At 41.6% G+C, this 22,239-nt stretch overlaps 1 protein-coding gene across 10 annotated transcripts in view; it reads right to left on the minus strand.

Moving 5' to 3' along the window:
* Positions 1-215: 215 nt before the first annotated feature.
* LOC136955786 (myocyte-specific enhancer factor 2A-like) overlaps positions 216-22,239 on the minus strand; it is a 36,285-nt gene continuing 14,261 nt past the window's right edge. For 2 of the 10 annotated variants that reach the window (XM_067249512.1, XM_067249513.1), the window contains 8 exons: positions 20,205-20,408; positions 10,769-10,903; positions 9,904-10,117; positions 9,507-9,572; positions 5,636-5,793; positions 2,422-2,551; positions 2,152-2,278; positions 216-2,042 (listed from right to left, as the gene is read on the minus strand). In XM_067249512.1, coding sequence (XP_067105613.1) covers positions 1,679-2,042; positions 2,152-2,278; positions 2,422-2,551; positions 5,636-5,793; positions 9,507-9,572; positions 9,904-10,117; positions 10,769-10,903; positions 20,205-20,408 — 1,398 coding nt within the window. In that variant the 3' untranslated portion in view covers positions 216-1,678. Of the gene's footprint in view, positions 2,043-2,151; positions 2,279-2,421; positions 2,552-5,635; positions 5,794-9,506; positions 9,573-9,903; positions 10,118-10,768; positions 10,904-10,975; positions 11,108-20,204; positions 20,409-22,239 lie in introns of all 10 variants that reach the window. The other 8 variants (XM_067249521.1, XM_067249514.1, XM_067249516.1 and 5 more) reach the window with 8 other exon arrangements.

Genomic DNA, 22,239 nt, shown 5'->3' on the forward strand with positions numbered 1-22,239 from the left:
AGTATTTTTTTTTTACGATCTGACTTGTCAAGTATGACTAAGGGCAGGGAGTTGCCATGAGAACTGAGAAAAATGACTCACGAGCTCCCACAGATGATTGTGCTTAGTCACCCACATAGGGTGAGCGATGACTAGGGGGGACATAGCATCCAATGAGGTGCTGTCTACATAACTGACAATATAAAAAACAACAACAACTAAGAGAGATTGTGGGTACATATATTGTATTTCACTTCAATCAATGTCTGCATCTGATGTTTCATACGGAGGCAATAATGTATGTACAACATTTACATTTTATAAACAATGTATCAAACACAAAAAACTATCCACATTGGACATTTTCTCTAAGTACATATAGCTGCTTTATTTCCATCTGCCCAAAGATGAGACTTGGCACGTCTTGGACGGAACCCTAGAACTGAATATCATCTGCAAGGTCCAAAATGATCACAGTTGGGGACAATTTACTATTAGCAAATCAATTTTCCAGTATAGAAATATATTTCAACGTATTGTGACCAGATGGCATTACCAGTAGTCTATCCAATTTTAACATACTTATCACCCACCAACTCTAAAACTGGTTACCAAAGTATTTATTTGAAAAGAGAAAAGTTTACTTAACAAAATAGAAAATATTACCCAGTGAATACTTGATCAAAAAGAATGATGCCTTGTAAACATGGCAACAATCCACAAAATATACCTTTTTTAAATTTGAAGGTACAACAGATATAAGTACATACAACAAAAAGTGATATATATGTATATATATATATATTTGTATATGCGTATATATATAGATATATACATATATGTGTGTATATATAATATATATATATATATTATATATGTTAGAGTTGCTATATATATAACAAAAGACATTGTTTATTTTCACTATACATAAAGAACAGCAAGTGTCCATGGCTTTCAATTTTCTATATATTGCTGAAACAATGTTTTATTTTGTGGAAATTATCAAAATACACTCACTACTACATAAAAAAATCAGCATACTGCTTTGGCTGACATAAAGAATGTGGTTTTTAAGAGAGGGAGGAGACCATGATGTATTGCTTTACAGTTGAACTGCTAACAGGGTGAATAAACAAAAACCTGTGACAATGAGAAACTAAGGCTCTTTCTCCTCCCATGGCGATCCCTTTGTACTTTAGTCCTTGTGATGAAATCAAATCTGAAAACTCATCTTGTATAGCTACATCAGGCCACACAAAGTGGCAGGGTAGATAGTTATTCCAAGCTTAGCCCAAAATCAAGATAAATATTTGGAACTTTGAATATCTGTGCTGTAGCATCTTGCAAACTTAAATAAGTGCCTTAGATCGCAGCAGTGACCACAATAAATCCACAATGAAAAACAAATGTTTATCTGATCAGATACTGTAGAACATATCTGGTCGCTTGAACAACATTTTACCCCAGAAAAGCAGATTACGAACAATAATCATAAACAAAAATTATGATTGAAGATTGAAGATTAATAATCCAAACACTTTTTCAAAGTAAATTTTCAAAGAACTTCAATCTGATATGAAAACAGTGAAGAATAATAATAAAGATGTGAAAACAACGAAACTCGCATATTGTATACTTCCTGTGCTTTCTGGGAAGGTTTAACAACCTCATTTTGTGTGTGTGTGTGATGTGACAGGTTTTAAGTCACCCAACTTTCCATGCGCATGCGTTTGACCGAGGGGCTTTCCCTGTTCTCCGTCCCACCCTGCGGTCTGGCCAGCGCCCCCAGCGTTGAGGAGTGGAAGTCTGACCGGTGGTCCTCCCGGTCGCTGCCATCGTAAGAGCTGCATGAAGAGCTGATGCTGTCGGCAGGGGAACGCCCCATCTCTGGCCTGGAGGAGGAGGACGAGGTGTGGGGTGGGGGAGGGGCAGGGTGCTGGGCCATGAAGCCTGATTGGGTCACACGGTCTCTGGGAGGGGAAATGGGCTCAGACTTGATGTTGATATTCTGGTTGGTGTTGACGGAGAGGTTAGAGCCCTGAGGTATGTGGTTGCCAGACCTGCTGGGAGGAGAAGGGGGGACAATCACTCATTTGAATAAGGGTAACAGGATATCATAGAGTAGTCACCCTCTTAAATATTTGTTGTTCGGCAGTGTAAGGAGTTACTTACACCAGTGAATTCAGTGCAGCCTGACCCAGCTGATGGTGCTGCCATGCCGACATGGAGCCCAGGGAAAGGCCTGCTGGAGAGTTGAAACCTTGTAAGCTGGAAAGATCTGAGCTGTTCAAGGAATACTCTGCAGAAACACAACATAATTCAACACACTATTATTACAGAATTAATCAAAGGACAAATGTGATTTGTAATAGACACGAGTGGGTAGGTAACGGTAAAGTAATGAAAATCTGTATATACTCGATAACTCTGAAGAACACTGACCATTGTTGTAAGCAGAGTTCATGCCTGGGTAGACCAGACCCTGGGGAGGCAAACTGGGGGTGTTTACTGAGACCACTGGAGTTGCCAGGGACTGGCTGGACTGGGAACTGTTATTCAGCCTCTGGGTGCTCTACAGAAAAAGTCAGTAAATTGTCATGAATTAAATGTATTCGTTACCATAATTAAATCATGAAAGACAATCAAACAGATAATGGGGGAGTCAGGTGGCTGAGCGGTGAGGGAATCGGGCTAGTAATCCGAAGGTTGCCAGTTCGATTCCTGGTCATGCCAACTGACGTTGTGTCCTTGGGCAAGGCACTTCACCCTGCTTGCCTCGGGGGAATGTCCCTGTACTTACTGTAAGTCGCTCTGGATAAGAGCGTCTGCTAAATGACTAAATGTAAATAATGCTGTCAAAGGAATCATACAGATCTAGAAAAGGCCGTAACACCACTATTGTTCACCACCTGGTGTCAGTATAAGCCCACAAGAAAGTCTTATTAACTGTGGGTTAAACCAATGAATAAGGGAAGATAAAGTCGAGGGCATGTACTGTAGAAAATAAGTATTTCCATTAATTAAAATGAATTATAGTTAATTATAAAGCATGGGAAATTTAGGAGGAAACACTGTAAAATGGTCATTCCTAGTAGGCGACATTTGAGTCAGGTAAGTTAAGGTAGACAGATAAGATTCTTAAGTCCACAAATTACCATTTAAATTCCATTCATGATTTTTCATGTTATTTCTTATGGAGTAGTCAGGCATGTTTACATGGTGTGATGAGTACTTGGTAGAGTCCCATTACAAGCAACTTGTCAGCACAGTGAATGACCTCAAGGTCAAACCGTCGACCACAACACAGACCACTCAGTCATGCAATCGTATATTGTACATTTTCAACGAACAAAATAACTAGCTAACAACTATCTACTATAAATCAACAGAACATCCCATTACAACCTTTGCATGGTGCTTAGTTGATGTCAAGAGTAAGAAAAATCATCAAGTTATCTGACCTCATTTTGTGGACCAAGCTACATGCTGTAGCCAGGTGAAATCATCAAAGTTAGAGTCTTGTTTTGTCTGACATCATCCTAAATGACGTTATTCATCTCATGAAAAAAATAGAGAAGAGGAACTGAAAAAAATATTTCAAAATAAACCAGAGGAACCAGGGTCAATGACATTATCCATGTGGTTAAGATCACAAGGCAGTACTCTATGATGTTTTTGAACATCAGACAAATGCTGCAAAAAACTAAAAATATATTTCAAATCATTTGACAGGACGTAGTGCAGAAAAAAGATGACTGTCCCCCATGTCATTTTATTCTTATTCGACTCACCCAGAGGCATTCAGGCAAGTTGGTGATGCCATATCACACATTCTGAATGTGTTAAACAATTAACTTTGACTGCATTAACTGCTAAATGTCTTCTCAAACCAGAAGAAAAGGATAGGATATAATATTTGTTGAATTCAAGTCGTCATGATCTATAGAGTGAGATTATTTAGAGCAATTCATAGTAAGATAGTTGACATTCATTCACTTATTTAACTATTATAAGTCCATCTAATGGCAATTCAGTATGCATAAGCCACTTTATCTCAGTATCCGATTGCACTATGTTGTCCATTCACGCTGCTCATTATTCTTATTTTTATATATATATTATTTTATATTTAAATTGTTGTATTCTTAGATTGTTTAGTTCATAGAAATAGTTAAACTTTTGTACTTTTACTTAATTTAAGATCTGTATATGTTTAGTGTTTTGCACCTCCCTGCCACAGTAAATTCCGTGTTTGTATAACATACATGGCAAATAAACCGAATTCTGATTCTGAAGATCCATGTTGACACAGTGATTTCCAACTACATACTCTTTGTACTCTTTATAAGCGAGAAAATAATGAAGGGTTCTAATCATTAAGTGGCCTCCATCAATAGTTTATTTTCAATAGCATTTCCTTATTCATCCCGTAGGCATTCCATCCAACTCACCATTTCCACCTCCTCCTCCTCTGACTGCACAAGATAGAGAGAACGAAAGAAATATTGTGGAGTGGTTACAAAGGTCAGAACACCAGCCAACATACAGAGATCTCTAGTGGAGAACATCAAAAGGTCAGAACTTTCGTGTGCGCCTTGGAAGTGTGCTTCTGGCTCAGTCAAGAAAACCATTTCAAAGTGTGGTTTCCCGATCACGGTATTGTTACTTCCTGGGTTTCACTGCGCAATGTTTGTACAGAGAGTGGGAGGCAAGGCAACGGGAGAAGGGGTGACTAGGGGCAAATCAATAACACAGCACCATGCACACTGGGGTACACAAGTGTGATGAGTGAGAGTGAGCGAGAGTAACAATCTGCCAGACTCTCTATAGACTGTGTATGACTAAGGTCTATGTTTAGGATCATTGTCAGCAAATTAGCTTCATGTGTGCTGTGTATAGCAATTACTTGAACTGAAACCACATTGATTAATAGTAGTTGGCAGGGGCATAGTGTTTCTGTTATAATTTTCCCACCCAAAAAGACTTTGGTGTATGGTGTAAGAGAGACAGCAAGATAGATTTGTCAGCCCCTGTCCTACATGCCTACAAAGAAGCTAGTTCTATGGAACAGAGAGATCAGGCTCAACCACACACACACAGTACACAACATCTAACAATTAAACCTGACATGCAACAGTTCTACATTTAAATGAAAAAAAGATGAGGAGGTGGGCTACTCTTGAGTACTGTAGACTTCTTTTGGGCATTTTTTGTATTAATCAATCAATCAATGCACCATAGGTTGACCTAGAGATCCTGGCATGGAGATTATCTTCAGTATCTACTATAGCCGCTTTCATGTATAAGGTATTCAGTTAACCTCGCCTATATACACCTCTTAGAGGAATGCAGCCCATTAAATAATTAGAAAGATTTCAGCCATAAACACTTCATTTCTTTTTCATTTGCGGTTTGATGCACGCTTCTGACAGTTTTACATGGTCCCAGGTGCTCCGGGGGATGAGAAAGTTTGCTCACTATAATTACGATAACCACAATATAATATCCATCATGGGCTCTGTTGCATGCCATGGGCTACAGTATATATTTAGAAGAAAAAGTAGCAGTAACTAATTTAGAGTCGAAAATGAGTCAGTGCCTCTTTGTTTTGTGCTATGGCATAACCTGCTACCCAGGTACACATGGACATACTCACCAGGGGTGGCATCATGCCTTTGTTGGACGGAGGGAGGACTACCCTCAGGTCAGGCTTTCGGCTGGCGAGGGGCAGGCTTCCCCCAGTGGGTAGAGGGGATTTGGTTGGCATGACTTTTCCCAAGCTGTTTGCACTGGGGTTGCCCACAAAGCCATTCCCTGTACAAAACACACAGAAATCAAAGGGCACGTTACAATGTTACAAAGACCCAAAGCCGGCACCAGTTGACCTGTTGATCAAAAAATAAAAGATGGAAAAGAGCATCAGACTGAAAGGCTCCCCTCTTTTCAAAGGTGCAGTGGTGTTCAACGTTCTGTATGTCAGGTTATGTTGGTTTTGATTCCAACTCTGTACTGTAGGGCTTTTAAAATGAAGTCCATCACATCTATCATATTAAAAAGTCAGTCCCAAACAACAGCAACTGAACTTTAAATTGTCATTTTCTTTTCACTTGGCAGCAAGTTTCATAACTGAATAACATTTTAGTCACCATTCAATGCCTGTAGAGCCTACAATATCGCACAATGGTGTTTTGTGACATTCAAATCTAATAATGAATTGAAATGATGGGGAGCTATTCAGAAGCACAGCGAAGGAAAGATAAAGTGGGGACTTGGTAATTCTGCTCATTTGTTCTGAGAAATCCATTGTGATTTTGGCAGCTGCTGGTCAGACGTAGGAAGGAGGGTTGCTATGTTGTCGTTCCTCGGGGACTATACTCTCTGCGTTCAGACCCTCGTCAATGAGATGCTTGCGATGCCTGGTGGAATGCCAAGATACGTCTTGCGACTCCAATTTCTTTTACATCTGACGTAAGGCCATCTGCTGGCTCATTCTGTGCCGTCTGAATTTCTCTCAGGACTAGTGCCATTTGAAAAAACAATACGTTGCTTTTACTGTTGGAGGTCATTTGGGTAGAGCTATTACGGCTAACAGCTCATGAATTAAGCATGAACAGGATTGGCTTTTTGAATAATGTTTCAGGGACAAAATATTCTGTTCATGTCGGTCTTTTGTGCCCACCTAACAGTCATTTCCTGCCTCAGCTATGCAAGTGTCGAGTAGCCAGGCCTGGAGAAAATATTCCAGTCAGACCTCAGACCAGCACCTACTAACACAAGGGGATTTCACAGGGGACGGTACAGCTAATGTTCACGTTTTCGCATTGGAAACCTGATCTCTCAAATGTCTTCCACACACCGACACGGACCAGAATAGCACTGTGATACGGTCCTGTTTACCAAGCGAAGGACACTTACTCTTTTGATATATATATTTTTTTAAGTGTGTAAATTCCATGGCCAGCATCAGTAAACAATGTGGAGGGCAGCAGGCCAAGTGGCCGTGATAGCCTTGCTGAGGACAAGGGGGTGGGGAAAGGGAGGGTCGGATAGGCTAGATAGAGCTTAGCATTACTGTAAGAGGCTCTGTTACTCTGCCCTGATAACGATCACTCTGAGGTGATGTCATCGCATGGAAGCCATCCAGGGGAGAGCAGGCAATCAGTCTCAGTTGCCCCGCCTCTCAGTACACAGCCTGGATCTGAAGGGCTGGAGGGCCTTACTTCTCCTGAGAAAACATTTAGTCATTCCATTTACTCATTCCACACTCCTTCCTTGTGTCTAAGCACTACTAAACTGCAGGCTGCCTCCTAAACCCTGTCGCTGCTGTAAACAGAACCAAACTGCAATATTATAAACATCCCTTGACATCCCTGGGGTCCAATTTTCACCTTAGCATTTGTTATTGACTCATAAACCAGGTTTGTTGCTTTGTTACAGTCCCAGGTGCAGCATTCCATTGAAAACAACTCGAAGTGGACAGGAAGAATGTACAGTTATGTATTTTTTAAGAGATACTTTTGAATTATTGAGTGTTGAAGACTTTTTGCACTTGCTGTTACATAAGGTTAGCTATGGTAGAGCTGAGGATGTCCTTGAAGAAAAATAATTTTTGAGCATTTTATAAAGGTTAAGCCACAACGGGAGGCCATGAATGAGGCAGTGTGTTGTATAACTAGGTATGTTGTATGAATGCTCGGCTGCCATTCATGTATACAACTTTGCATAAATGCATGGAGGAGGAGGAAGAAGCAGGCAATTACTTCACAAATGAAAGAAAATATCAGGCAAAATAAAGAGAGACAAAATATATTTACAGCGAGTGTTGGCACTAAACTCATCCTCAACATTCTGCTATTAACCTTGCCTAAGATTTATAGAGCGCGACAGCAACACATCAACTAACCCTGCCATTCCAGCTTTACCGTAACACTCCTCTTTGAACAGCACTATGTAGCCTGACATGACACTTAACCGAATCCATAATTCAATTAGAACAGCCTGCATGCCACAGGCAGTCTTTCTAAATGCTTCTTAGAGAGTTCACAAAGAAACTGTGGGCCATGTAAAAGCCTTTCCCTGTCCAGCGGATTTCAAAAGAAGGGGAATGGAAGCCTGGAGTTAGAAGGTTATGGCAGGTAGACCCAAGGCAGAGGATAACCGGGTAAAAAGACTTGTAGTCCCGAGCCCTAGAGCACTATGGGGTCTGTAGTCTTCCTGTTAGACAGGGTCAAGGGAACTGGGGACTGTCATCTTGCCTTCTGTCTCTACGAATCAGCCTTGGGAACAGAGACAGACGCTGCCAGGTCAGCATAGCCAAGAAGCAGATTAGGCTTTCAGGATTTACATTTTGTTGGTTAAACCTGGGACATCACATATGTTGGTTAAACCTGTGACATCACACATGTTGGTTAAACCTGTGACATCACACATGTTGGTTAAAACTGGGGCATGTGAAGTACACAGACTTTAATCTCCGGAACATAAAATGCCACAGAACACATTTATACATTCATTTACGACAGAGGGATTGCGGTTTACAGACTTACTCACTGGCTAGACCTGATTTAACACCAGTGCACTTAGTCCAGTCTGAGGGGAACATGCAGGCACCTGCCACCCCCCGTCTGTCACATGGCAAATAGTGGCCATGACAGGCCGTCAGGGGCATTGTGTACGGCCCCCCTCACAGGCTTGACATGGACAGCGTGCTTGCAGAGCTTTGACGGCACAGGCAAAATGCAGAGAGACCTACCGTCGCCCATAAAAGGAGAGCAGACGGATCACACAAACAGGTGCACCTGTCAGTGCACCCAGGGAGATGTTTACTAGTGGACTGCCACGTGCTGACAACAAGATCAGGGCTGAAGTGAATGAATTCTTCCTCGGTTCTCTTTAAATTATCAGCCATGGTGTTTTTTATTTTATTTATTAACTGTATTATTTCTTCATACTTCAAACTAGAAAATGTGTAATTGTCCGCAGAGACAGACAAACCACACATATACTGGGCCAACACAAACATAGCAGGACACTAGAGAGTAAAAATGACACTGGGGCTTGGCTCTGCCAAAAAGGAACAGTTGGACCTGTGACCTTGGTTGAGTCCTTGGTGGTGTGACACTGGAGAGAGGCTGATACACTCACATCTGCTGCTATCTCCTATTGCTTTGTGATATCAGTCCATATCAGCCTATTGGTAGCTTTGTAAGTATGTAAATCCTGTTTCATGTTAACGACAACAGGAATACACTCATGGTATATGAAAGTACCACCTTTTTGCAGGTTTAGGAAAAATATTTTGGAAAACACCAATATATTTGTTCACGGATGTATGGAAACACAACCTGTTACAATGAACAAGGTTTAAAAGCTTTTTGAGAAAATGTATTGGTCCCAAATACCCTGTTAAGGTTTATACTAATCCTAAACAAAACTCTCCAGTAGCCTAACCGCCTCCCTATCCACAACTTAAGTGTCTAGGACACGCTGAGGCCACAAAGCTAATGGATTTCTCCTCAGGGACTTACCCACTGGGCCAGAGCTGGGGCCTGTTCCATTTGGCACTGCCAGCTCAGCGTTCCCCTGCATGCCACCTGAGGAGAGGCACAGAGTGAGAGGATCAGCCATCTGCAGGCCGTGGCCCACCCATGTGTGAGGAGCACAGTCGGAGCAGGATAACACAGCACGCTTCATTAGCAGCAGCAGCCGCAGCACAGCTTTCCGGGCATAGCCACAGCTTCTGGGAACCACCGAATACTGAAGCCGAATAATGAATTCCTATTTTAACTGCCTTTTCTAAAGCTTTCATGTGATTCAATTACATAGAGTCTTCACTATCACGAGTGCAAGCTCACACGGGCACATGCAAACGTACACAGACACACACACACACACACACACGCAGCCAGCCAAAAACACACTAACCTGCATTGCCAGCACTAGGGGGACGTTGGGGAGAGGCCATGTTCCTGGGAAGTTGTCCATGGGGCGTGGAGAGCATGCCACTGTCGCTGAGGGCCTGGGTGGCTGCAGCCAGGGCCTGCTGGGAAGCCAGGGAGCCTGCAGGGCTGTAGGCCTGAGCCAGGTTGCTGGGGTTGGCCACATGCATGGAGAAGTTTTGCTGAGGCAGACCGCTGGGCTGGAGGGACAATATAGGAAAATCAGACAATTAGCGATGGGTGAAAAAACTTCTTTGAACACTAGACAAGGCCAACATTTAAAATAGTTTTTATTATTGAAGAATGTACATTGATGGATGTCATCAAATTATGTCAAACTATGTCCCATTACTATTTCTATAAAATCTCTAAATATAAAATGACATGGATAGACATGGTTTTGTGATAGAGTGAAGACATTGTTGCACAATCAAAACATTTGACATGCTCAAAACTGGTAGCATTAGCAGACCATTGCAGATTCAGTGCAATGAAGTTGTTAGTTGTAACATTAGTAAGTGATGGACATAATGGTGAAGTCATATACAGTACACTAGCATATACAGTACCAGTACAATAAACAATACAGTTGTATACTTTTAAACAGTGGCTAGGGAGTTTCAGAACGGCTGAAACTACTACCTGTTCTTTTGTGGAAGGTGAACTGGTTAAGGTGTAGCTAACATGAGACATGAAAAGAATGTTGTCATTTTTGCTTGTGACTTATGTCAGTGTCAAGAGTGATAAAAAAAAAATAACAATAAAAACATTTAAGAGAGGGAGAGAAGTGTTTTTTTGTTTTTTGTTTTTTGCCATAAAGCCAAGCAAAAACGTTCCATTCATTTACTTACGATTTTATGATTTCTCATCATATTATCAAACTCCTCATTAATCTTTTTATATTTCTCTTCAGTGTGAGGGGTGAGGACATAGGAGGCATCGGGGTCCGGGCTATCACAACCTCTGTGTTCTTTCTTGTTTAGCGCCTGTGGTGGACATCAACATAAAAGACAGGGAATCAACACAAAACGGCGGAGAAGGAAGGAGGTTGTACTTACACCACAGCGTCTGTACATAACAGCACTCTCTTCGTTTAGCTTGGGGAAGCGTTCGTCCATATCAGGGCTATGGCCAAAACAGTCGTCGGCCTCAGGACTGGCACAGTCATTATGGCCTTTGATTCTTAATTTCTGAAATAAAATGCGGTACATTTACACACTGAAATGTTTTGGAAAGCTTTTCCAAAACATGATGCTGTAAGTCAAAATTGTGTGAGTAGAGTATGAAAACATGTATTACTGTATAAATAAGTGTTCCTAAAAAGCTTATGCTGTGTTCACACCAAACGCGAAAATGTCCTAAAGTCAATGCAAACACGTGAATTATTTGCGTCTTTCGCTTGAGTTGAACATTTTCATTTTCACATTTCAGAAGAAATGGAGGGCAAGAGTATTGTAGCTGTGTGGGCGTCCTCTGCTATACTACATTACTTCGTATTTGTTTATAGTAGTCATTTCGGACATGGTTGACAAAAAAAAAAAACCCCATCACAATGTGACTGTCACAGAATCAAAGTAATTTCCCTCATGCACATGTGACCAAAAAGCAGCCCTTATCCAGAAGTTCAATGACCTCTGTCTGGGTGCTTCAGCAGGTCATGTCATCGGTATTGTAGTAATGACAATCTCCTTTGGGCTTAGGCACCTGTAGGTGAAAGAGACTTGGAGTCTGCAACCGTTGTGTCTCTTAACTAATGAGGACCAACTCAAGCTGCGTGTCTGCCTACCCAGCAGCAATGTCCTGATATCAGCAACCCAGGGAGAGTAAGAAACAGCTGCTCTTCTATGACAGCTTTGACAACTGGGGGAGACTGACCCTGTGCCCCACCTGAGCACTGCTCTGCCCCCTCCCCGCCCCCCCTCCCCCAATTCAGAGCTCATATCTAATTTCTCCTTTACATTATATCAAGTGGCACTTGAGTTGGAGGAATGAAGAGCATGGTTGAGTAGTGTGCCCTTTCCATTGCATGCTCTAGAATGTCTTCAATCTTGCATGCTTGTTTTCAATGTTCATAACAAGCTTTTCCCTTCCCTTGAAATGTATTTAGATGATAATTCTATCAAAAGCAAGCGCTTAAAAGGGAAAAAAAATCCCCCAGCCTATAACACCACATGTCCGGGCATGTACTGTCAATCCTGCTGGCTGTGCCTACTGCCTCCAGTAAAGGGACTCCATGAGCAAATGGCAGAGCAGGTGCCTCTCTCCATCCAGCACCTGTCATCTCCTCAGTGTCCCTGTGGCCAGCCGGGGGTCTTCAGTCCAGCCCCCTGGCCATAAAAGGACCTGGTCGGTCAACCCCTGAAGGTCAATGATCACACTGACACCCTCAGGACTGTGCTTGCATGAGATGTTTGAACAGTAGTGTCCAAGGCTAATTCTCATTTTAGTCATCATCAGTCCTAAAGGAGCATAAAGACTTCATGAAGGGACAGACAATGCTTTAACTGGGTCGTTTCAGTCCTCTTTGGTATGTTAATGAGTTAAACAAACTATTCTTTACGTTGAGACGCTTCAAGTACAAAACATACACATTGATTCAAGATTTTATGTTATTTAGCTTGTCTGAAGAGGGCAGGGAAAGTCTCTCTGGTTATTATCTCCAGACAGCTTGCCTCTCCCCCTCCCCCTCCCTCTGTTGTCCAAACTGACTGCTGTCACCACGTGAGTCTGCTTCTGGATGTAGAGCCTTCTTATCTATCTCTGCTGTGGAGATAGGGGCTGGTAGTGGGGGGGGGGGGCGGGGGGGGTGATGAGATAGAGGACAGGCAAACAGGAGAAACAAGGTTGGAGGGGTGGGATTGCCAAGGTGGAGGTTTTGGGTGATCAGTCAGACACCAGTTACAAGTCACAAGTTCCAATTCTAGTAGAGCAAGCAGAAGCCATATTGTCTCTTTATTGAAGCTTACTCGATGTTTTGTAATTGGGATTTCAAGATAACTGAATGTGTCTAAATAGCAACAGCCATCCCTGCGTTGTTCCTGGCGGGGCAATCTGCAGCTCAGACTAGACAAAGCTGTTATCACCCACATAAACAAGACTCAATGGCCTCATATATTTTTTACCGTCTGCCTATAACAACTTTTGATTTGGTTTTGGAATTTATTACTTGGCAGGGTGGAGAAGGGCAATAAAAAATTAATAAGTTGCTTTAAAGATTGCTACTGTGTTCGATTAATGTGTTTCCTACAATTGGAAAGGCATTGATCATCTACTCTAGGTACAGTATATAGTTAAGCCAAACTTATTAAAATAACTTTAACATCACCATATCACTGTGTCATACATGATGGATGCTGACATCACAAATACTGATTGTGAAATTGGATGTCTCCGATGCTTTCTTTGACCTCTGATTGCAGCCAAATCTCTCCAATCCAAGGGTCTGTGAAATACTACCCCTCTGCAGCTTTGCCCCTCCCTAATCTCTCCATTCTCACTGGCCTCTGAAATATTTATGAGTACAATTAAGAGTTCCAATAAGACAGCGATAGAGGAGAAAGAATGATGGAGGGAGAATGAGCACTATATGGGAAGAGGATCAGACAAATGAGAGCGACAGCGTAGAGGAAAAGACTGGAGAGAAACGGAAACGAGGAAATGAGAGACAGAGAAAGAAAGAGAGCAGGATGTGAGACCAGATAGATCCCAGCCTGACCCAAAATCAATCACTGTGGCACAGCACACAATGCGTTCTGTGTGGCGTTTTTTGTTTTGTTTTTTTTTACTTTACAAAAGCACACCAAAAAACATGACCGAGCAATGCCCTGGAATCACAATACACAAACTACCAACAAAAGTGTGTGCTCGTTAGATGCACACATCTAATTTCTTCCACGTTGGACACTTAATCCCTAATGTAAATGAATTCAACTCAATGCTACACCCCAGTGTTTAGTCCGGTTGATAATGCCCTCAGTCTGGCCTAATCGATACAGTGACAGGAAGCTTCCATTAACCACAGTATAAAAGCCAATACACTCTTAGTTTTAATTGTAACAGCCAGGAGGACAGGAGAATAGTATGTGATTAAAGGGTTTTTTCCTTCTAAATTACAGTAAAGAAATAGTAAGAGTAAATATGTATGCACTGGTTTCAGAAGTTGGTCGTCTTCAATTTCTTGTCACGCTTGTACATGCAGAGAACAGGTGTACCGTATACAAGTGTCAGCTGTGCCGTGGGTCGGAGAATTACACCTGTTAACACAGATCTCACTGCTCCTCTTCAGCTCTCATCTTTCCATAACTCACTAAGCAGCGATCCTGCATGGGCGGCCTTCAGCAGTCCTGTCAGCCAGCCAGGACACATCAAACTACACGGCCTCCAGGGAAAGAGATCTATTGTCTACCACCACGTTCTGGGAAGTGCAAATCCACCTTGAAACCTGACCTCGGCCATACCATACTTTAGTGTAATGTGACAATATCTCCCTGTTAAGATTACTCTGTTCAAATGTGTGGATATGTACAGTGGCCAATCTGAGCAGTACCTCTCCCGATATATTGCATAATAATTACGTACCTATTCAATTAAACCACTTGAGAGGGGTTGCAGTCCATCACCGTCTTCGGCAATGTAATGCTTTTGGGATTTATCAAATAGATTTAAGGTATTAAAAAAATGAAATACATAATTGGGAATTTGTGTCAAGGACTAGGGGTGGAGTCTGAAGCAGGGTGACTTTCCTAATTGGAGGAAAGATCAAGACAGTGACAGCACTCCTCTGGAATGACATCCAAGCAACTGGCCCTTAATTACTTCAGGCGTGGTCCTAACAGTCCAGCCTGGCCAAGGCACATGTCCACCATTTGGTTTTATATAGAGGACCGACTGCATTCCCAGACACTCACGCCTCAATCCCTGTTATTGCAAGTTATTAGTAGACTTTGCTAGCTCTATTTTGATCAGTCGTACTTACATGTGTGATTATGCTGTCTTGCTGCTCAAAATTAAAAAAACAATGATCAGTCTAGAAACAATACAATTGTTACATTTGTACATACAAAATAAATGAGTGTATATAAGAACATCTTTCAATAGGTCAGAGAATAACTATAACTAGAGAGGGTACAATTTCTGGGGAAATTGTAGGGTGTGCTTGCTTGCGTCGGTTGCACAGGGGTCCGTTTTTGGATGACATTTTTACAACTGATATTTCTGTATATTTTATATAAAAATGCATACTTATTATTGATAAAGATTACATAGATTTAAAAGATTTTTTTTGCTGCTCATTTACAACTGAAAATACGAGTGAAGTGTAGAATGAAATAGATGTCTTCTCATTTCCCCTGCAAGAGGCAGCCTCATTGTTGAATCAAAACGAATAAATTTGGCAGACCGGTGAAAAAATTGACATAATCTCTTTGACTTAAACGTCCTTTTAAGTTTTTCCCTTCTCGTGATATTTTAAGGCATTTAGCCTACTCATATTGCATCCATTCATTAATAAAGAACCCCCTTTGAAGATTATTCTACGACGTTACCGGCAGTAGAAGATGGAATCGCGATTCAAACAGTACCATCTGCTAACTGAAAATATGCCCCCAAAAACGTAAATAAGCTTGACATTTATTTAGTGGAAAATCGCTTTCATAAAAAGCTCACTGGTAGCGATCATTGTCAGTAACAACGCCAAGTGCGATATAGCCCTGTGTGGAGAAGCTGCCCCGGTAAATTGTACTACTACAGTACAGTACTACTACTGCTGTGTTCGTCTTGGTAGCGATTGCGTTGGTTGAATTCGATTTAACGTTCCGTTGTATGGTTTAGGCTGAAATTAATTATTTTCATGAACAGATTGACAAAGTTTAGGCTGTGGCAATGAAGTTCAGGTTAGTAGTCAGATAGTTTCACCTATTGAAAGACTTTTGATTTAAGTAAGGGGAGTGCCTTTACATGTTCTGTCGCCGTTTGACTTCCTAAACAGCTGTGTAGATGTTTTTGTAGTGTGTCTCGCGTAGGCTACAGCATTGCAGTGAGCAACACTGGTTTTAAACCACAGGTAATGATAATGTCACCAACAAATCGTTTACTTTTAATGTAATGTCATAATAAATCCTACAACGAAAATGTATTTGTGAGGAGTGTTTATTTTAACGATTGAAAACAGGATGCATCATAGACCACTGTAGTATGTGTTGCCCGGGCAACAGAGGCTAATGTTATGATGCTAATGCTTCAGTGAAATAGTAGACTACCGTTTCCGAAAGTAGATGTGGGCCTACTTCCTTAATAATATCAGCTAATATTGTACATTACATTTCACAATTGTGTTTCACATCACAAAGTAAAATGAGTAAATAGTTATCACCCTGTGCTCTCGCCGAAGGCTTGAGCACACCCAATAATATATATGTGAGAGAACAAAGGTTGTGCCCTTGCCAAAGGCAAAGCACACCCAATAAGAAATCCAAAGTCTCTCTTGGACACGATGTTTGAGTATTTCTGGTATGAACTGACCGCATGGTGATATCATCAGGAACGATGGAGATGAAACAGAGCTCTGTTCACACGGAGCTGTCCCTGTGCAAACACAAATCTGTGTTTGCACAGGGACTCCTCTTTAAATATTAAATCTAAATTTTGGAGCAAGCCATCTTCGTGGAACATGCTCTCAAAACAAACATGCGTAGATTCATCCCACTGTCAACACTACTACTGTTTGATTTTGTTTAAATGGCATTCCTAATGTTGTCCGTTCAAACTATCACAGATCACCTGAAGGAAGGGGGGGGGGGAGTAAAAGATCAAACTTATAATTCAGTATTGTATGATAGGTTAGTTATACTGTAATATATTCACAGTTCTATTGGAGACATTACTGCAAATACAGCATCAGTACATTTATGAAATAACATGTAATTTAGATTCCCTGTATCTCTACTGAAACTGAACTATCCACTTTACTTTGCTGCTAGTTACATAATTATTTTAAAAAATCACTTTCCCATCAGTGTATCCCTTTATGTTGGTAATCCGATTACATAATGCTAGATAATATATGCAAGGTTTTTAGGGATTTGTGTGTAATTATTCAGGAATTTAGTAACAGGGTTACATAATTCTCTATTTTATTTGCAGAGTCACTACTTTGATACTTTTGATTTCATGCTAGTAATACTGACAGGGAGTATAAAGTGTCGATTTCTGTACGTGTGTCATGACATCACTGGCTTACAGCTAGTTATTTAAAAAAAATGTGTCTTAAAGTGTCTTAAAATACTTCAGGGACAAACCTCCTTTTAAAGTGGTATTTAACTGTCAAGTAGCTAAGCATGTGTATCCTACAGACATCTCAAATGTCAAAGCTGGTATTATCGGATCATGAAAGAAATCTGGACACTTGCCATGAATCCAACTGTAATACTCAGTGTTTTCACATCACAATTTCTTGATTTTATGTTGTCATTGGTGTGCATCAAAGACAAATTAGGCCTTCCCTGTGGATTAGCCTTTAGAAGTTGGCTTATCGCCCAGATGAGAGATGGCAAAAACACTGATAGGGCATGATGTTGCAATGCTAACTCTGACAGGGGTCGCTTTTTTGATGAAAGAGCGTAAATCTTCCAGGGGGCAAAAATCTTGGCACTCCGACCAACTACTTACAAACTCCACATATGGTAGCAGGCTATAGTTTCATAAAATATTTAATTTTTCCATTTATATTTTCCATTTATATTTTCCATTTATATTTTCCATTTATATTATCTTGTCCACACATCATGCTGCCCAAATGATTACATTGCATACTTTGGATGAAGACTCTGTACTTGGTGAAACTCAACTCTAATCGTAACCTCTGCCTCATTATTCTGACAGCAGCAATTGATCTGTCACACTAATTGACCAGCCTGGACATTGTATTGTTCATGCCTAACTGGCGTTCATCATAAAAGATGCAGTCCTACTGACTCACCACTCTCATCGGGGTTGACATTCAAACTTAATCTTTTCCATTCGGTTCCTTTATTACAGCACGTTCATGAGTAAAACCGTCAATCGGATATTTTTTCTTCCAAATATATGTGGAATTAAAATTGTAAATCACCAGTCTAAGCTTGTGCATAATCACACATTTTTATAAAATGTAAGCTCCAAAAGAATGGAAATCAAACACTTCTTTCCTGCCATTCCCATTGATTTGGTTAGATCTGTCGAGAGAAGCAAGGTTGAGATCTGCTGACACAGCTAAACAAAATGCAGCAACAGAATGTTGCAAATAGCTAACCAGTATGTAAAGTATAACTTCTCATTTTACAGTGTTTGTTTTCACTCGCTGTTGTGTCAGCTTGCCGTTGTGGAAAAGCAAATCAGGAGCAGAAATAGGCAAATCCATCTCTGCCTAATGACCTTTGGAGAAGACACAGGTGGTTCTTGTCCAATGGGAGATGTTGGGTTTCATATCATAGGACGGACGGCGGCTTAGTTGATGATCTGTAGATTTGTATTTTGTAAACTGAGTATAAACTGTAATCATAAAAGAAAAAAGGAATCCTAGCATTGAGGCCAACACACAATGCTTGACTACCTTCACAAATCTTACATTTACATAAATGTAAAGTTTACAGGAGGATGGTATCAATCTCATACTATCAATCACATACTTTACAGATACTTATTTCAGAGTTTCCAAAAGTGCAGAGAATTCCTGAAGTCTGAACAGAACATCAAGTTGCACTGGGATCCTGTTTACGTGTAACAAGGCCAGCGTCAGTTTAATACAGTTTATATCCTTAACTATCAGCATGTGAACTCTATCTGAACAATGGAGAGAAGTGTTCTTTTACAGCTTTCAATCTAACTAACCTATACTCAATGAGGGAAGGAAGCATGCTTAAGGACAAAGGAGGGTCTAGTAGAGGTTGGGTTTCTCAAACAAGGCTTTCTTGTAACATTGTAGACAGGGACGAAGTGTGTTATAGAGTCCGACTTACTACTTATCCATTTAGTGGATTGACCTGATAAACTCCTATAATCTGTAATGAATAAGAACATGTACATTCCAGAATCTTGTGTGTTCAGACATAAACATGACCATGAAAATATGTGCACAACATAACTCTTTTCTGAGAGAAGGTAACTACTGCCAGTTTAAACTGTTGGGAGGGACACTGAAAACAAACACAATTTAGGTTTGGGAAGTTTAGCTTCCTCTGAATTCTTGAATCTTTGGGTGTAAGGGTGCAATGGGTTGAGTTGAAAACTCTCTCAGTAAGGCAAACATTGCATTACCGTTACATAAACAGTGTGAACGTGAGTCATCTTGGCCATTCATTTTTAATGGAAGTGAGGCCAAGATCAGAAACAGGACTGCTTAGGGACCAGGACTGGGACTATGATGCAACAAAAAAACACGGTCGGCATGACACACGGTTGCATGACATTGACAAACCAATCAAATGGTTCACAGTGCACCTCTCTAACTTCTCCTCAGAGCTGACTTTCAAGATTGACAACAAAACGGTTACAGGGCACACGCTGAACAGGCAGAGATGTCATCTTGCTCCCAACGTCTGTCAACATTGAAACATATATATGGTTTTGCTGGTATTCCTGACTATGCAGGGGTTGTTTGCTTTCAAACAATGATTTCAACAACGCTGGAGACCCTGATCACCCCACAGGTTTTTGGGCCCTACATGCAGTCCACGTTTCGTTCAAGACTCTGTTCCATGCGTTGTTTTCTTTAAGAACAGTTTGTCACTATTTAGACCATGTGTGGAGAGCAACCAACACACCCCTGAGACACCATTTGTTTCAATTCCCCGCTGAACACTCATAAAAAACATAACATGATAACATTCAGGACTGCCAAAATTTGGAAATGGCAAATATTGGAGGATTTTCATGGAGATCCAAAAGTAAAGAATCTGTGCGTGTTGATACTTAGAAAAACAAACATGGCAGGGACATGGTGCAGCAGAGCGCTGAGCAGTTACACCCTCCACCCCCACGCCAGCGAGTATGGAACTAGCTTGGGGAAGGGGGCGAGGAGGGGAGGGGTGCATGGCTAATGAGGCTCTTTCCAAGAACAGGTTGCCATGGTATGGGCGATAGATTGAGCTGTTGTTTCCAAGGAAATGTATGAAGTTCTACACAACCTTTTGAAGCCATGTTCCAATCAGTCCAAGCTTAGACAGTGATATTTTCTACTGGGTGATCGTAGCATTGCTTAAACGGTTCAGAATTAGGAAATATGCAGCAACAACTAAATGCGTTGACACTTACCTCCACAATGTCTGAGTTGGTCCTGCTCTCGTGGGGCTCGTTGTACTCGGTGTACTTGAGCAGCACCTTGTCCATGTCGGTGCTGGCGTACTGGAACAGCTTGTTGGAGCTGTTGAAGATGATCAGGGCTATTTCACAGTCACATAGAACGCTCAACTCGTAGGCCTTCTTCATCAGACCAAACTTCCTCTTGGTGAAGGTCACCTGAAGACAAACAAGGAGAGACAGATATTGAAGTTGAGTAAAGTTCCACGATCAGCATCAAAGGCTCTTTTCACAATCGCGTTCAAGTAAGACCTTGCAAGTCTATGATCAAACTTTCAAGGTTAAATGAACAAAAAGATTGCAGATGATCAAAAACACTTAACATTCAGCTGCCAGAGTTCTGCTGGAGAACAAGGTGCTGAAAATCAGGGCCTGACCAAAAATCAGGGTGACACTGACATAAACATAGCTTTATCCTTCAACAGCTGCTGTATCGCAAACTACTGACCCTTTGCAAAGAACAAGCCGATCACTTTGTTTCGATAGGAGCAGTAGAGGCTGACACCGTGTCTGTGTCAGCTGTTTGACAGTGAAAGGTCATTCAGCCATATGTAAAAAGGTGCCCACTAGGCGATATTGAGGAAGTAAAATGTGTTGGTGAGAAGGAGAGAGCTGCATTCAACAAATTGATCCAGTTGTAACACAACCCCATATTTGAGAGAGTGTGAGAGATGAAGAGAAAGAAAGAAACAGAGTGAGAGACCTTGTAGAGATAGAGGGAGGGAGAAGTGTGATGCAAGAATGAGACACATATGTTAGAGTGCTGACTATGGGAGCTGGCTATTTCTCCCATACGCCTATTTTCCTCTCTCCCACTCCACCCTTTGACTACTCACTATTTCCTCTTTATCACAACCAAGCCCCCGCAGTCCTGATGGTTAGAGAGCTCAGTGGCCGGCCCTGATAAGAAGGGAGTGGTCAGACTGTCTAGTCCCTGGTCCCACAGACAGCTGATCTACGGCAGATACTGTACCGGCGTACAGTATGACCGGAGATTAGAGTCACCCATAGCTCATTGTTATACTCCAGCACTAATATCAGGTTCATTCTCATCTGGCAAAATGTAATGGACACTGGTGACTTCCAGGCGAAAAATGTGTGAGTCGATATGTCAGTTGCCCGCTCTTGGATGGGACGCTGGGAACACTGTTTCCCTGTGTTTCATCAAGATCAGACCACAGAGACGGGATCCTCACAGGCAGGGAGAACAGGAAATGCCTCTTTCCTGGGAAGAACACTGAGGCACTGAGAGCGGACCAGCAGTTGACTTCATCAAACAGAAATGTGTTTCAGAGAGCATCTCAGTCAGTATAGAGACAGACTTGACAGGCTAGCCCTGGGGGGGGGGGGGGGGGGGGGTGAAGCATGTGCCCGAGTGATTGGCTGGAGAGGAGTTCTGGTGGGAGGGGGGGGATTAAAGATGATGGTCACCGTCACTGGAGCATCCCAGCTATTTCCCACACATTACAGCAGACAAGATGGTAAGCAGATATACAGGATTCTGTCCATTTTCATCCTGTCTATTTACATCTGCTTCTGGGAGGCCAATCAAAATACCCTAAAGTAACCAACCAACAAAAAGGCTATCATGGATTGTTTGACTAAAAAAGTAATTTCTAATTTATAGCACTTCACATCAAAGCAGAGATAAATATTAATAGCTTTCACACACCAATCATTTTCTTCATACATCTTTTAGTATAAGCCACCATGCATCATATGTAATAGATAACAGGTCATCTTATCTCCAGAGGACCTCACAGTAAGCTTGGTGACTCATCTCATTGTCCACTCTAAAAGCCTGTGTCGTGACTGGTGATGCTAACACTTCACATCAATGTAGACTCCAGCATGACCGTGTGAGCTGCCTCACTGGCCCAGCACCTTCATCACACCACCTCATACCACATAGAGATACGACTCCCATCAAGCATAACCCTTCTCGTTTTGAAATAGTTCTCTTTGATCACCCATGGAACCCATGAAGTCA

This window comes from Osmerus mordax, chromosome 13, assembly GCF_038355195.1.
Source record: "Osmerus mordax isolate fOsmMor3 chromosome 13, fOsmMor3.pri, whole genome shotgun sequence".
NCBI lineage: Eukaryota > Metazoa > Chordata > Actinopteri > Osmeriformes > Osmeridae > Osmerus > Osmerus mordax.